We start from the raw sequence: 15,126 nt of genomic DNA on the forward strand, positions 1-15,126 counted from the left end.
CTGTATGACCCTGATATAGGTTTAATATTAGAGACTGTATGACCCTGATATAGGTTTAATATTAGAGACTGTATGACCCGTCCCCTGATATAGGTTTAATATTAGAGACTGTATGACCCTGATATAGGTTTAATATTAGAGACTGTATGACCCTGATATAGGTTTAATATTAGAGACTGTATGACCCTGATATAGGTTTAATATTAGAGACTGTATGACCCTGATATAGGTTTAATATTAGAGACTGTATGACCCTGATAAAGGTTTAATATTAGAGACTGTATGACCCTGATATAGGTTTAATATTAGAGACTGTATGACCCTGATATAGGTTTAATATTAGAGACTGTATGACCCTGATATAGGTTTAATATTAGAGACTGTATGACCCTGATATAGGTTTAATATTAGAGACTGTATGACCCTGATATAGGTTTAATATTAGAGACTGTATGACCCTGATATAGGTTTAATATTAGAGACTGTGTGACCCTGATATAGGTTTAATATTAGAGACTGTATGACCCTGATATAGGTTTAATATTAGAGACTGTATGACCCTGATATAGGTTTAATATTAGAGACTGTATGACCCTGATATAGGTTTAATATTAGAGACTGTATGACCCTGATATAGGTTTAATATTAGAGACTGTATGACCCTGATATAGGTTTAATATTAGAGACTGTATGACCCTGATATAGGTTTAATATTAGAGACTGTATGACCCTGATATAGGTTTAATATTAGAGACTGTATGACCCTGATATAGGTTTAATATTAGAGACTGTATGACCCTGATATAGGTTTAATATTAGAGACTGTATGACCCTGATAAAGGTTTAATATTAGAGACTGTGTGACCCTGATATAGGTTTAATATTAGAGACTGTATGACCCCTGATATAGGTTTAATATTAGAGACTGTATGACCCTGATATAGGTTTAATATTAGAGACTGTATGACCCTGATATAGGTTTAATATTAGAGACTGTATGACCCTCCCTGATATAGGTTTAATATTAGAGACTGTATGACCCTGATATAGGTTTAATATTAGAGACTGTATGACCCTGATATAGGTTTAATATTAGAGACTGTATGACCCTGATATAGGTTTAATATTAGAGACTGTATGACCCTGATATAGGTTTAATATTAGAGACTGTATGACCCTGATATAGGTTTAATATTAGAGACTGTATGACCCTGATATAGGTTTAATATTAGAGACTGTATGACCCTGATATAGGTTTAATATTAGAGACTGTATGACCCTGATATAGGTTTAATATTAGAGACTGTATGACCCCTGATATAGGTTTAATATTAGAGACTGTATGACCCTGATATAGGTTTAATATTAGAGACTGTATGACCCGTCCCCTGATATAGGTTTAATATTAGAGACTGTATGACCCTGATATAGGTTTAATATTAGAGACTGTATGACCCTGATATAGGTTTAATATTAGAGACTGTATGACCCTGATATAGGTTTAATATTAGAGACTGTATGACCCGTCCCCTGATATAGGTTTAATATTAGAGACTGTATGACCCTGATATAGGTTTAATATTAGAGACTGTGTGACCCTGATATAGGTTTAATATTAGAGACTGTATGACCCTGATATAGGTTTAATATTAGAGACTGTATGACCCTGATATAGGTTTAATATTAGAGACTGTATGACCCTGATATAGGTTTAATATTAGAGACTGTATGACCGCCCTGATATAGGTTTAATATTAGAGACTGTATGACCCTGATATAGGTTTAATATTAGAGACTGTATGACCCTGATATAGGTTTAATATTAGAGACTGTATGACCCTGATATAGGTTTAATATTAGAGACTGTATGACCCTGATATAGGTTTAATATTAGAGACTGTATGACCCTGATATAGGTTTAATATTAGAGACTGTATGACGCGTCCCCTGATATAGGTTTAATATTAGAGACTGTATGACCCTGATATAGGTTTAATATTAGAGACTGTATGACCCTGATATAGGTTTAATATTAGAGACTGTGTGACCCGTCCCCTGATATAGGTTTAATATTAGAGACTGTATGACCCGTCCCCTGATATAGGTTTAATATTAGAGACTGTGTGACCCTGATATAGGTTTAATATTAGAGACTGTATGACCCTGATAAAGGTTTAATATTAGAGACTGTATGACCCTGATATAGGTTTAATATTAGAGACTGTATGACCCTGATATAGGTTTAATATTAGAGACTGTATGACCCGTCCCCTGATATAGGTTTAATATTAGAGACTGTGTGACCCTGATATAGGTTTAATATTAGAGTCTGTATGCCCCTGATATAGGTTTAATATTAGAGACTGTATGACCCGTCCCCTGATATAGGTTTAATATTAGAGACTGTGTGACCCTGATATAGGTTTAATATTAGAGACTGTATGACCCTGATATAGGTTTAATATTAGAGACTGTATGACCCTGATATAGGTTTAATATTAGAGACTGTGTGACCCTGATATAGGTTTAATATTAGAGACTGTATGACCCGTCCCCTGATATAGGTTTAATGTAAATGGTTCAGCATTGTATTGATAACCAATATTCTCTATCATTGTGATAAACAGACAATAAAATTTGACAACATTGACACACTTGGCTATCACTGTACAAACTGATAACTACATATTTGTCATAGTTTATCCTCCTCCAATTGGTTAATCAAGGCTAGAATACAGAGGCCATGGACAGTCTATTGTGTATAAGACTCACACTCCTATATATACACTGTCCTTAAATGACCACAGTGTTTATAGGACAACCAAACTATTACTTCTACACAGTCCTTAAATGACCACAGTGTTTATAGGACAACCAAACTATTACTTCTACACAGTCCTTAAAAATGACCACATGCACAGTGTTTGACAGCTATATAGGACAACCAAGTTATTACTTCTACACAGTCCTTAAATGACCACAGAGTTTGATAGGACAACCAAACTATTACTTCTACACAGTCCTTAAATGACCACAGTGTTTATAGGACAACTAAACTATTACTTCTACACAGTCCTTAAATGACCACAGTGTTTGAAAGGACAACTAAACTATTACTTCTACACAGTCCTTAAATGACCACAGAGTTACCGTAATAGTACAACCAAAATACTACTTCTACACAGCTGTCCTTAAATGACGTACCAAAGAGTTTGATAGAACAACCAAGCTATTAAACTTGATAATACAATATTGACGTTAATAAGCCTCACAGTGTCCAGATCAGGGCAGACAGTTATAGAATAAAACACTTTACCGACATCAACATACTGTCCCGTGAGACAAAGTACTATCTCCACTATCACTGTAAGACAAACCAATGTACATGTACTTAATTATAATAAGTGTCAAAGTTTACAATAGCATGGGAATGAACAACACCACCTAACAACACTTCAGTTGGTTAAAGCTGGCAAGTGTGAGAAGTTGACACCTCTAGAAACTAGAGGATTAGAATCAGGACATTCACATTGTACACCAGTATATCATAAAACATTGGGTAAACAAAACTAATGAACATTAGTACAAACATGTCTTGCTATCATCAGCCCAATGTATATTTGATCATCACAAATAGTGGTTTTTCAATGTACTCAAAAAAGTTGAAAAACGACTGACAACAACCGAAGATCAAGTGCTCGACTATAATTGTGTTATTTGATTAATCTGACGCAATTGCATAATTTTTTCAGTCAGCCTTGTAATGATAAATTTATTCTGATAATCAAGACAAATGAAAAGAAATACAGACTTTGTTTATATTTCTAAAGGAAATGATGGTTTCTGCCATAAGAATGTATGCATTCAAAATGACTGACGTGACTAAAGAGGACTTGTATATGTATCCAGACCAAACAAAGTCCAGAGTATGCAAGTACTTCTCATTTAGGAAAAAAAGAATGCATGAAAGGTCTGCCAAATAAATCAAACTCAGACATGGCAAAGGTCATTTGCCGATTGTGCCTGAAAGAATATGCATTAAAGGTATGCAATATGTATGGAAAATGAAAGTAACAATTCGTTTTCCATAAACAGATAACTAATGGTATACAATGATCAACACATAATTTTAACAAAATCATTTGACATAAGCAACACAAGAGGCCCATGGAGTTTTGAAATATTTCTGTCAATTTGACCTTTTTGACCCACCCATCAGCCCCTGGGGGTCAGTCAGGGCTAACATGTGCATACCATGAAACTGTCATCCAATGCTGATAATATTAACCAAGTGAAAATGAATTTTTACAGAAATCAAACAAACGATGGTCAAAAATGTGATTTCCCTATATAAACTATAGTAAAGTTTACCCCATTCCCCAGGGAAAATGTGAGAACCTAGGGTCATGAAATTCACAATTTTGGTAAAGAGTCGAAAATGTAAATTGTTTACAGACGGATGGCGGACTACGACGGGAAAACAGCAATTAAAATAAATAGGTCACTCGATTATTAACTGAACAACAATCTCATTCAATACAGAATGCTCAAATCTTATCTTTTTCCTGTTCTGTTTATGTTTTAAAAAACAATGTTTTTAATGATTTTCTCTAGAAGCAATCCATAAATCAGCTATACCAGTGATCATGATCATCCTATTGTGATTAATGGGGCCATAAATGCCTTTAAATCTTGTAATGAGAGCTTTAAGTGCATTGCTGGTTTTTAACCAGATCAAAACCAGATCAAATGAGATTTTAATGTGGAAATAAATGAAAGGTTCAGTGTTTTACTGATAACTATAGTGAGGTTACCTTAATAAAAAAAAATTACATTACAATATGATTGTAGAAATATAGAATGACCTACAAAGCCTTGAGAAATAAAATGTGATAGGGTATTATTACGTCCATATATTAATTGACTAAGGCTCTTTTGATATACCTGTATATTTCCCCTTGTAATGATTCCATATGGGATATGAGAGAAACTCTTCTATCTGTCACACCACCATTCAAGACTAACATATCATGCGTGTTGTACGATTCTGAGCACGTGTAATAAAGGAATTGTTACAATATTTCTTATATCGAAGTAAACATGTGAATTTGTTTCCTATATTTTATCGAGAATTATGTTTAAATGATATTTGTCCCGTCCACGTGAAAATTATCGTCATAACATCCGATTTCAGGGCTGCTGGTACGTAGGGCAGAGATAGTAAACAGCCTGTCACTGTCAGGTGGAGAGGATGGTGAGAAAGGATAACGACCAACATCAACGTTTTATTAAGGACTTTAACTAACTTGAATAACATGGGAATTCATAAACAGGCATATACGTCGTTAAAGAAATAACTCGAATTGTTACGATCGTGAAGATAGACCGAAGATGGACGGAGGAAAACAGATAGATATGAGGATGAAATTATCTGTTCACACACACAGACTGGGTAAAATGGACTTACCTGGCCTTCCTGGCGTGCTATGGCCATACCTCCAACATCTTAACACATCGTAATATCTACCGGACCACAGCGCCAATACATGGCTTTGTTTTTTATCGAAAACTCAAGAAAAGAATCAGAGATGATGCACAGCAGCCTACTTCCGGTCGGCCATGATGATTCCTCATTAGAATCCGGAAGTACTCGGTTACCTTCGGCAAAATTTAGCATGCGGTTCCCCACGGGGAAACGATGAGTCATACGTATACACTGTAGTATCATTAACCCGTACCACGGGGCATGTTACAGGTAAAACGAACTTAATCTGGAAATCATTACAAGGGGAAATATACAGGTATATCAAAAGAGCCTTGGTCAATTAATACATGGACGTAATGATACCCTATCACATTTTATTTCTCAAGATTTTGTAGGTCATTCTATATTTCTACAATCATAGGGCAAATATATTATGTGAACTTCATAGAAATCAAGAGAAATCAGAATGCCGCTGGGAGAGAAATAAAACAACTAGGAAAATCACGTGACTTATCATTTGCAGTTATCACCACCATTACAATTATTATAAAAAAAACAACCCAATGGAAACACATGTTGTGTGGCATGTAGATTCGTCCCTTAATTGTCAACGTCGAACAGAATATTTGGTGTACGTGCACAAAAGTTCTTGGAAAATTACATTTTTTATTCAATATATATACATGTATGTGGGTCTCTTGTAATTTCTTAGCCCTTGTAAAAAATCAAAAAAAATCACACACACGACACATAAATATGCACTGACATACAAGAATTAAGGCAGGGACGTACATACATTATATATATATATATATATATATGGCCTTGATTAAGGTGAATCTTTTTAAAACACTATACCGCTGAACAGAGCAGCGTTCTGGACATGTTTTTAAAGATAAATGATAAATCGTATTAACTTATAATTTATAACATGAACACACTCGGCGATTTTATGCTGGCCTTTTAAAAAGTTTTAACATTTTTTGTTCATGTATCGGACTTCGCCACTTTGCTGACAAAAATATCAGCTTATTAGTATTAATTACTTCCAAAAGACAACAAAAGTCAATATCATCAAATCCAAATCAGACCATACTGATGGAACAAAAGAAAATCTTTACGGTATTTACGGTACTATAGATGGCTGGGACAACAGAGAATCTTTACGGTACAGTACATGGCCGGGGCAGCAGAGAATATTTACGGTACTGTACATGGCTGGGACAACAGAGAATATTTACGGTACTGTACATGGCTGGGACAACAGAGAATATTTACGGTACTGTACATGGCTGGGACAACAGAGAATCTTTACGGTACTGTACATGGCCGGGACAACAGAGAATATTTACGGTACTGTACATGGCTGGGACAACAGAGAATATTTACGGTACTGTACATGGCCGGGACAACAGAGAATCTTTACGGTACTGTACATGGCTGGGACAACAGAGAATATTTTCGGTACTGTACATGGCTGGGACAACAGAGAATATTTAGGGTACTGTACATGGCCGGGACAACAGAGAATCTTTACGGTACACTGTACATGGCCGGGACAACAGAGAATCTTTACGGTACTGTACATGGCCGGGACAACAGAGAATATTTACGGTACAGTACATGGCCGGGACAACAGAGAATCTACGGTACAGTACATGGCCGGGACAACAGAGAATATTTACGGTACAGTACATGACCGGGACAACAGAGAATATTTACGGTACTCTACATGGCCGGGACAACAGAGAATATTTACGGTACTGTACATGGCCGGGACAACAGAGAATCTACGGTACAGTACATGGCCGGGACAACAGAGAATATTTACGGTACTGTACATGACCGGGACAACAGAGAATCTTTACGGTACTGTACATGGCCGGGACAACAGAGAATCTACGGTACAGTACATGGCCGGGACAACAGAGAATATTTACGGTACTGTACATGGCCGGGACAACAGAGAATCTACGGTACAGTACATGGCCGGGACAACAGAGAATATTTACGGTACTGTACATGACCGGGACAACAGAGAATATTTACGGTACTGTACATGGCCGGGACAACAGAGAATCTTTACGGTACTGTACATGGCTGGGACAACAGAGAATATTTACGGTACAGTACATGACCGGGACAACAGAGAATATTTACGGTACTGTACATGGCCGGGACAACAGAGAATATTTACGGTACAGTACATGACCGGGACAACAGAGAATATTTACGGTACTGTACATGGCCGGGGCAGCAGAGAATATTTACAGTACTGTACATGGCCGGGACAACAGAGAATCTTTACGGTACAGTACATGACCGGGACAACAGAGAATCTTTACGGTACTGTACATGACCGGGACAACAGAGAATATTTACGGTACTGTACATGGCCGGGACAACAGAGAATATTTACGGTACTGTACATGGCCGGGACAACAGAGAATATTTACGGTACTGTACATGGCCGGGACAACAGAGAATATTTACGGTACTGTACATGACCGGGACAACAGAGAATCTTTACGGTACTGTACATGACCGGGACAACAGAGAATATTTACGGTACTGTACATGGCCGGGACAACAGAGAATCTTTACGGTACAGTACATGGCCGGGACAACAGGGAATATTTACGGTACTGTACATGGCCGGGACAACAGAGAATTTTTATTGTACTGTACATGACCGGGACAACAGAGAATCTTTACGGTACTGTACATGGCCGGGACAACAGAGAATCTTTACGGTACAGTTCATGGCCGGGTCAACAGAGAATATTTACGGTACTGTACATGGCCGGGACAACAGAGAATTTTTATTGTACTGTACATGGCCGGGACAACAGAGAATATTTACGGTACTGTACATGGCCGGGACAGCATAGAATATTTACGGTACTGTGCAGATGTAACACACTTCGGCCAAATAAATCATTCTTTCTTTTTTTAAATAAAAGATAATCCAGCGTTGTCATGGGCATTTGTTCCTACTATTAATGATACATGTAAATGGAACGAGTCGATGTGGCTAGTAATAAAGTAATTAACTATTGAAAAGTGTTCCCCTGTTCTTTCAACAATATCAGAATGTTTATTTTACGAATCTATTTGTTATATTAAGTCTATGTTCGGGTTGCATAATGATGACCAAAGTGTTGAAATCCAGAGAAAGTAACATGGTAAAGTACAAGTCCGTACTGTACATCACAGTTCTTTACAAGAAAATGACATGATGAATATTGTAATGTAGACATTGAACATTTCTATGAGAACCAGAAATAATGGTTTCCGAAAACGTTGCGACTAGATTGGTCAGAATTGGTAAATAAGCACTTTATTAATGGGCTTTACTGTCTTTTATCTGACGATTTCGCTAGCTTTACATTTCTTCTCCTTTCAGAGTCCAATGTGTATTCTCCCGTAGGCCACCGTCCAGGTGGCAATGAACAACAAACACAAACAGACTGTCCACAACGTACCGTGCGATGAATTTAATGAACAATTCATTAATAATAAATAATAATCATATGATATTTACAATTTCGTAATCAAATTATCCATGTACCAAATCGCAACCCCAAGCTATTCAATTATACATGAAATGGTAACTGATAACCTAACCTAACCTTATAGATTCTTACATTTCAATTACACAAAAAATTAAACAAGACGAAAATTAACGTCTGTCCTCGCCCGGTGCGCTGCCTGAACTGATCATACAGCACGTGCACCCGACTATACTCGGGTACACGTACTTGATTGCACACTGCCACCTATCGGACTACCCACGAGAGAAAGTAATTTCACACTAATTCATTTCATTCAAACGTGTGAAACATTATTTCTCCCGTAGGCCACCGTCCAGGTGGCAATGAACAACAAACACAGACAGACTGTCCACAACACACCGTGCGATGAACTAAAAGAACGGGAAAAAAACAGCTTAAACAATTTGTACAAATTGTACATACTACCACTATCCTCCACCCACTTAGCAACTAAATCTATATCAAATTAACCGAACTTCACCAAAACAATGAGTTAATGTCAATTATAAACTTAATCTTTTTGATACTGTGAGCCTTTCCGATAAACTATCTTTCACATAACCGTCTTGAGCAGTCTCAGACCGCCAACGACCATGCCTTTTGAAAAGTCTGTCGGGAACACCATTACAGGCTGCAGCAGTTGCTCCCCCTGCTCTGAAACTGTGCAATCCATATCTGGAAATATCTGGCACAATAGGCTGATAAAATTCAATAAATTGTTCACGGAGCCTATTATAAAGCATAGGTTTATTGCCATCTCTCAACACATATTTGCCTTGGCACTTAGTCATATTCCTAAAAATAAATTCAGGTTTACCCTTATCCAACATGGCCAGCTTGAAATATAATTCCAGGTTGCTCACAGGACACAATTTAGTTCCTGTCCTAGCTATAACTACCCAAGCTCGATCACGATAAATATCGGTTTTGGATTTCTCTATGAAAATTTCCATGTGGGTGGAGGACAGCTTCACATCGCACCTCAACAGAAATAGCACTTCTGCACTCCTCAAGAACCCTGAATAACATAATAAAGAGATTGTAATAATTCCCTGTGACAACAAATCATTGGGATCAAAATATTTGTTATACAACTTCTCCAGAATTTCCACAGTGATAACCTCTTTTTTAACAATCGGTCTTGCAACCTTCCTTTTCGCTCCTTCAATTTTTTTTTTACAAGACTGTTATCCGTGGGAGAACCCACACCAACTGACTGATGTGCCCATCGAACACTGTAAACAATTTCTGTTAATACACTTTGCTTAGTACCATTCAAAACCAAAAATTTACAAAACAAACAAAGTTGTAGTGGCTTCACAGGAAACACAACTAAATTATTAGCTTTAGCCCAATTACTCCATTTTTGAAAACCATAATAATATTTTTGAACAGTTTTATCCGCTTTTGCATTTAATAACAGTTCTGGTAATCCTTTCGCCAAACTTCTCAAACATGGTGGCAGTTGTATAATCTCTTTTTGATTATTCTGAAAAAATAAATTTATAATAAAAAAACACAAATAAATATCCAGGTTTTAACTTTAATCAAAATAATATAAAACAATTGATAACCAAAACAAAGGAGTCCAAACTAGCCTCCAGCTAGCAATATTTGGTTATACAAACCAATCAAGCACAAATGCTTCATTCGTAAACACAGTACTTAAAAAAACAAAATAATAATCTAACTCATAAATGTATATATAATCGTAAATCCAACGTTGTCAAACAACGCAAAATCTCCAAACTAGCATACAGCTAGCAACATGGTTATACAAACCAATCAAGCACAAAGGCTTCATGATCATGAGTTATACAAACTCGACCAATAATAATATTGCACTAGTCATACAGACTCTATTCACTTCCATCGTTGTGGAAAGCACCATAATGTCACTGAACAAATTCCATGTATGCTTGTAATTCTATTATTACAATTACAAAAAACAGTAAAGTTTTCTCCAACGAACGAAAGTCTATATACAGAGCTAACAACCGAAAAGGAAGCTTTCTCTCCTAAACACAGAGTTACTTCCCCTTCCACGTAAACAAACATTTTCTGTTTGAGGCAAAAACCTTGCATCCTTCACTGCTGACACAAAACCATCTCCCTTCGGGCACAAAATCGGCCAAAACCTCCCTGATTTCCAGTCAGGAATAATCAAAGTACCATAAGCCTGACATTGTTCCATATAAAACAGTACTCTGGTAATCAAATACACAGGTGGTACAAACCACCCATTACTACCGGCCCAATCCACTGCAAAGGCATCCATACCTGCTGCTCCTGGATTCCAAAACCTGGAGTAAAAAACCTCATGCTTCCTGTTATAATAAGATGCAAACCAATCAACTTCGAAAGGACCCCAAAGCTTATCAAGCTGATTGAATATCTTGGAGCTGATCGCCCAATCATCCGGATCATCAATTCTACTCAAATAATCAGCTCGTTCATTTTCTAAACGAGGTACCCATGCCATCTCTAACCTAATATTATTAGTACAACATACTTCAAATATACCAAGTGCTATAGACTGTAACTCTGGCTTCATACTGCCCTTTTCAACAATAGAAACAACACCTTGATTATCTGAAAACCATTTTACTCGCTTCCCTTCCAAAAACTGAACGAGTGATTTCAACACTCGGGAAACAGCTGTTAGCTCCCTCCATGTAGAGCTACGACTCGTATCACATTCCCTCCATAAACCTTGGGATACAATTGCTGAAGACTCAACACAATAACCACCATATCCTGTTGAACTTGCATCCGAATAAACAAGTCGATGACATTTAGACTCAACTTTTAATGGACAACTATTTCGAACACAAATGTTTTTGTCCCAAAACTTAATCTCTTCCTTAGATTGTTCATTGACAAGCACCTGGTCATTCCATGAAAATGTACTCGCTATTTGCATGTTCATACTCCGAGTCATTAACTGTGTGATACTACCAAATACAAGGAACATCGAAATAAGATGACCTACACATTTTGCCACTTTCTTCAGGAACGATTTACCCAAAAACACCCAAAAACTACCCAAAAACACCTTAAAACATCTCACAACATCAACACAATCGTTAATAAGGTAAATGAAAAAAAAAATGTCTGGAAGATAAATGTGCGTGAATCGACAAACTACGCTAGATAATTGTCTTGCCGGTTTTATTGTATGATTGTTTGTAAGAGTTATCTCCCTCGCCGTCAAAACCCTACTCGCCGATAAGTCAACAAAAGAAGGTATCAATAGCTGTATTTGATATGTTAACATATACTATGAGATGTTTTAAGGTGTTTTTGGGTAGTTTTTGGGTGTTTTTGGGTAAATCGTTCTGCCGAAACATTATTGGTCTATTCCGCTATTTACTGGAATCGGCTCGTCCGTCCGTCCTCCGGTAATTTTCGGACAATTCCGATAAAACTTGCGGGTCCATTTCAGTGAAGCCTTACGCATATCAGAACTATCCCAGATGTTGATGCATCCGAGCATTACTTTTCCAATCGTACCCGGACTTATATATCACTTCAATGAGACGAGTCCTTGCCCGCCCCCTAAAATGTTTGGCCGATTTCCTCCGGTACACGTAACTAAACGGAATCTTCAGATTGGTCAAATGCACAGGGACCTGAGAATTTATTACGGTCTGTATGTGTACATACACATGTATGTAATGGGGATGGCGGTATAATGTAATGTATTTGCCATCGTTACTAGAATGGAGATCTGCCATTGATTGTATGGGTTTTTTTGACAGATTTCACTGAAGTCACGTAGTTGTGCAGTCACACTCAGAATTGTTCTCAAGGTTACCTAAACTGAGCTCTGATTGGTCGATACCTTTTTGTACTGACACTCTGTAATATCTAAGCTCTCTGATTGGTTGATACCTTTTTGTACTGACAATCTGTAATATCCAAGCTCGTGATTGGTCGATATCCTTTTGAACTGGCAATCTGTAATATCTAAGCTCTCTGATTGGTTGATACCTTTTTGTACTGACAATCTGTAATATCTAAGCTCTCTGATTGGTCGATATCTTTTTGTACCGACAATCTGTAATATCTAAGCCCTCTGATTGGTTGATACCTTTTTTTACTGACAATCTGTAAAATCTTAACTGCTTCGTTTAACTTTGTAAGCAATGGTCAATAGAGGGATGGTGTGTAAAATTGAATTACAGAGAAATTTCTGGCCACGGTAAATAGGACAGATGCGAGCGAGTCCATGATTTGGGATCACATGAATGAGTTAGGCTTGGAGGATATATACCTATATAAAATGATTGACCCCGACCTTTGATCACATAATCTCCATTTGATTCCAGTCGACTTTACATTTTAACACAATATATCTCACCAATTTTGACATACTTTTAGTCTGAGAATATTAATGACCTATCTTCAACATCAACTGGTAAGTATAAGAAAAGTTGAACTTTGACCACAAATATCGGTCCTAACTTTATTTAAGAATACAATTGTTTTTGTCTCATTACGTTTTTATGAAAAAAGTTAAAAGAAAACTTTTATGTTGGCCTTTGACCTCGACCTTATAGACCAATCACTTCATTGAAGTCTAATAAACTGTCTTTCTGTCATGACCTAATTTCAATAGTTAAAGAAGTTTGTTATATTTGACATTAGTTAGAAAACTTCCACCCATGATACCAAAAACAATTGTTTCACAATTAGGTACCCATGTTTTTAAATCATAACATTTAATCTTCAACACTGAAATCAAAGATGGCCATCCAAGTCAAACAAGCATACAGATTTTAAAAAATACATATTTCAAGCACTGTCCATGAAATCATATATCTTACATATTAAACGATATTGTTTTATATATCTGCAAGGTGTTGTTTTCGTATTGTTCAACGTCCTGTCAACATCTATCATCATTTAATGATGGATCTGCAAGAAAAGTGATATCGCAGAACTATGTCTCAAAGAGAACATCTATTCACAATTTGAAAAACACACAGATTTGATTGGATTCCTGTGACCTTGAATTTGAGGTCAATGTTGTACACCCAAGCATGCTAACGGCCCAATATCATATATCTGTGCCTCTTGCTAGTGAGAGGTTATTTCTTATAGCATATTTGACCCACGTGACATTGAATGAAGGTCAAGGTCATCCATTTAAACAAACTTGGCAGCCCTTCATCCCAGGTGACCTTAAAACCTGTCCATGTTTGTTTTATGTGTGTCATTTTGTGCACTGTTCAAGAAATATCTCTACAATCTTTTACAGGAAATAACATTTAATAAGAATATCAGTGGAACTGATGAAAGTTCCCTGAAATCAACATAGTTGGGAGACTTTTCCTGTCTGTGAATTTTGTATTTGGTCATAAGGATGCATACCTGTGAAATATGTTAAAATGGTGAGTTTAGAAGAAGAAAGAATGATATTTTAAAATTTTACATATATGTATTTGTGTCCAACACATTCTTATGCTTGAGCTTATAAATAAGGGCATAATTCACTTATTGTATATGTCAGCTGTATGTTTCATCTGCATTAAATCATAGTCCAGTTATGCTTCAGTCACAAAATTTTAACAAAGGGCAAAAACTCTGTATATAAGGGGTTGCACATCACCTTAGTGTAACACACCAAGGTTAATGATCATTGCTTAACTTGGAAATGTTATGCTCTGGAAAGATTTCAAAAAGGGGCAATAACTCTGTAAACATGGGGTTGTGGTTCTTGAATCTGGTACACTAAATAATACTTCAGTGTAACTGATGAAATTCAAGATGGCAATCTGGTAACCATTATTTCTTCATTTTTGATAACAAAATTGATTGTGCAAAACTAGAACCCAAGGGGAACCTGTTTTAAACTTTCCATGTAAATGTCAAGAAGTATATTGCAAACTCCACAAAACCAGAAGGTGTAAGGTGAGCACCATGTCTCATGTCTATGACCGTTACCAACTCCCATCATATCTGTGATTACCAGACTAGATCTTCGTTCCTGGTAAGTTGTAGTTTGTGCTGACCACTTCCGCAGTATGTTGTACATTAATTAAATAAATTTCATTCCTACATTGTAGTCCTAAACTAGGCCTA

General features: G+C 36.7%; 1 protein-coding gene across 1 annotated transcript in view; it reads right to left on the reverse strand.

Moving 5' to 3' along the window:
- Positions 1-5,657, reverse strand: part of LOC117344284 (ral guanine nucleotide dissociation stimulator-like 1) — a 57,527-nt gene extending 51,870 nt beyond the window's left edge. Inside the window, exon 1 of the mRNA XM_033906997.1 lies at positions 5,468-5,657. Within this exon, the coding sequence (XP_033762888.1) occupies positions 5,468-5,494 (27 nt within the window). The 5' untranslated portion in view covers positions 5,495-5,657. The remainder of the gene's footprint in view (positions 1-5,467) is intronic.
- Positions 5,658-15,126: the final 9,469 nt, after the last annotated feature.

This window comes from Pecten maximus, chromosome 2 (assembly GCF_902652985.1).
Source record: "Pecten maximus chromosome 2, xPecMax1.1, whole genome shotgun sequence".
NCBI classification, from domain to species: Eukaryota; Metazoa; Mollusca; class Bivalvia; order Pectinida; family Pectinidae; genus Pecten; species Pecten maximus.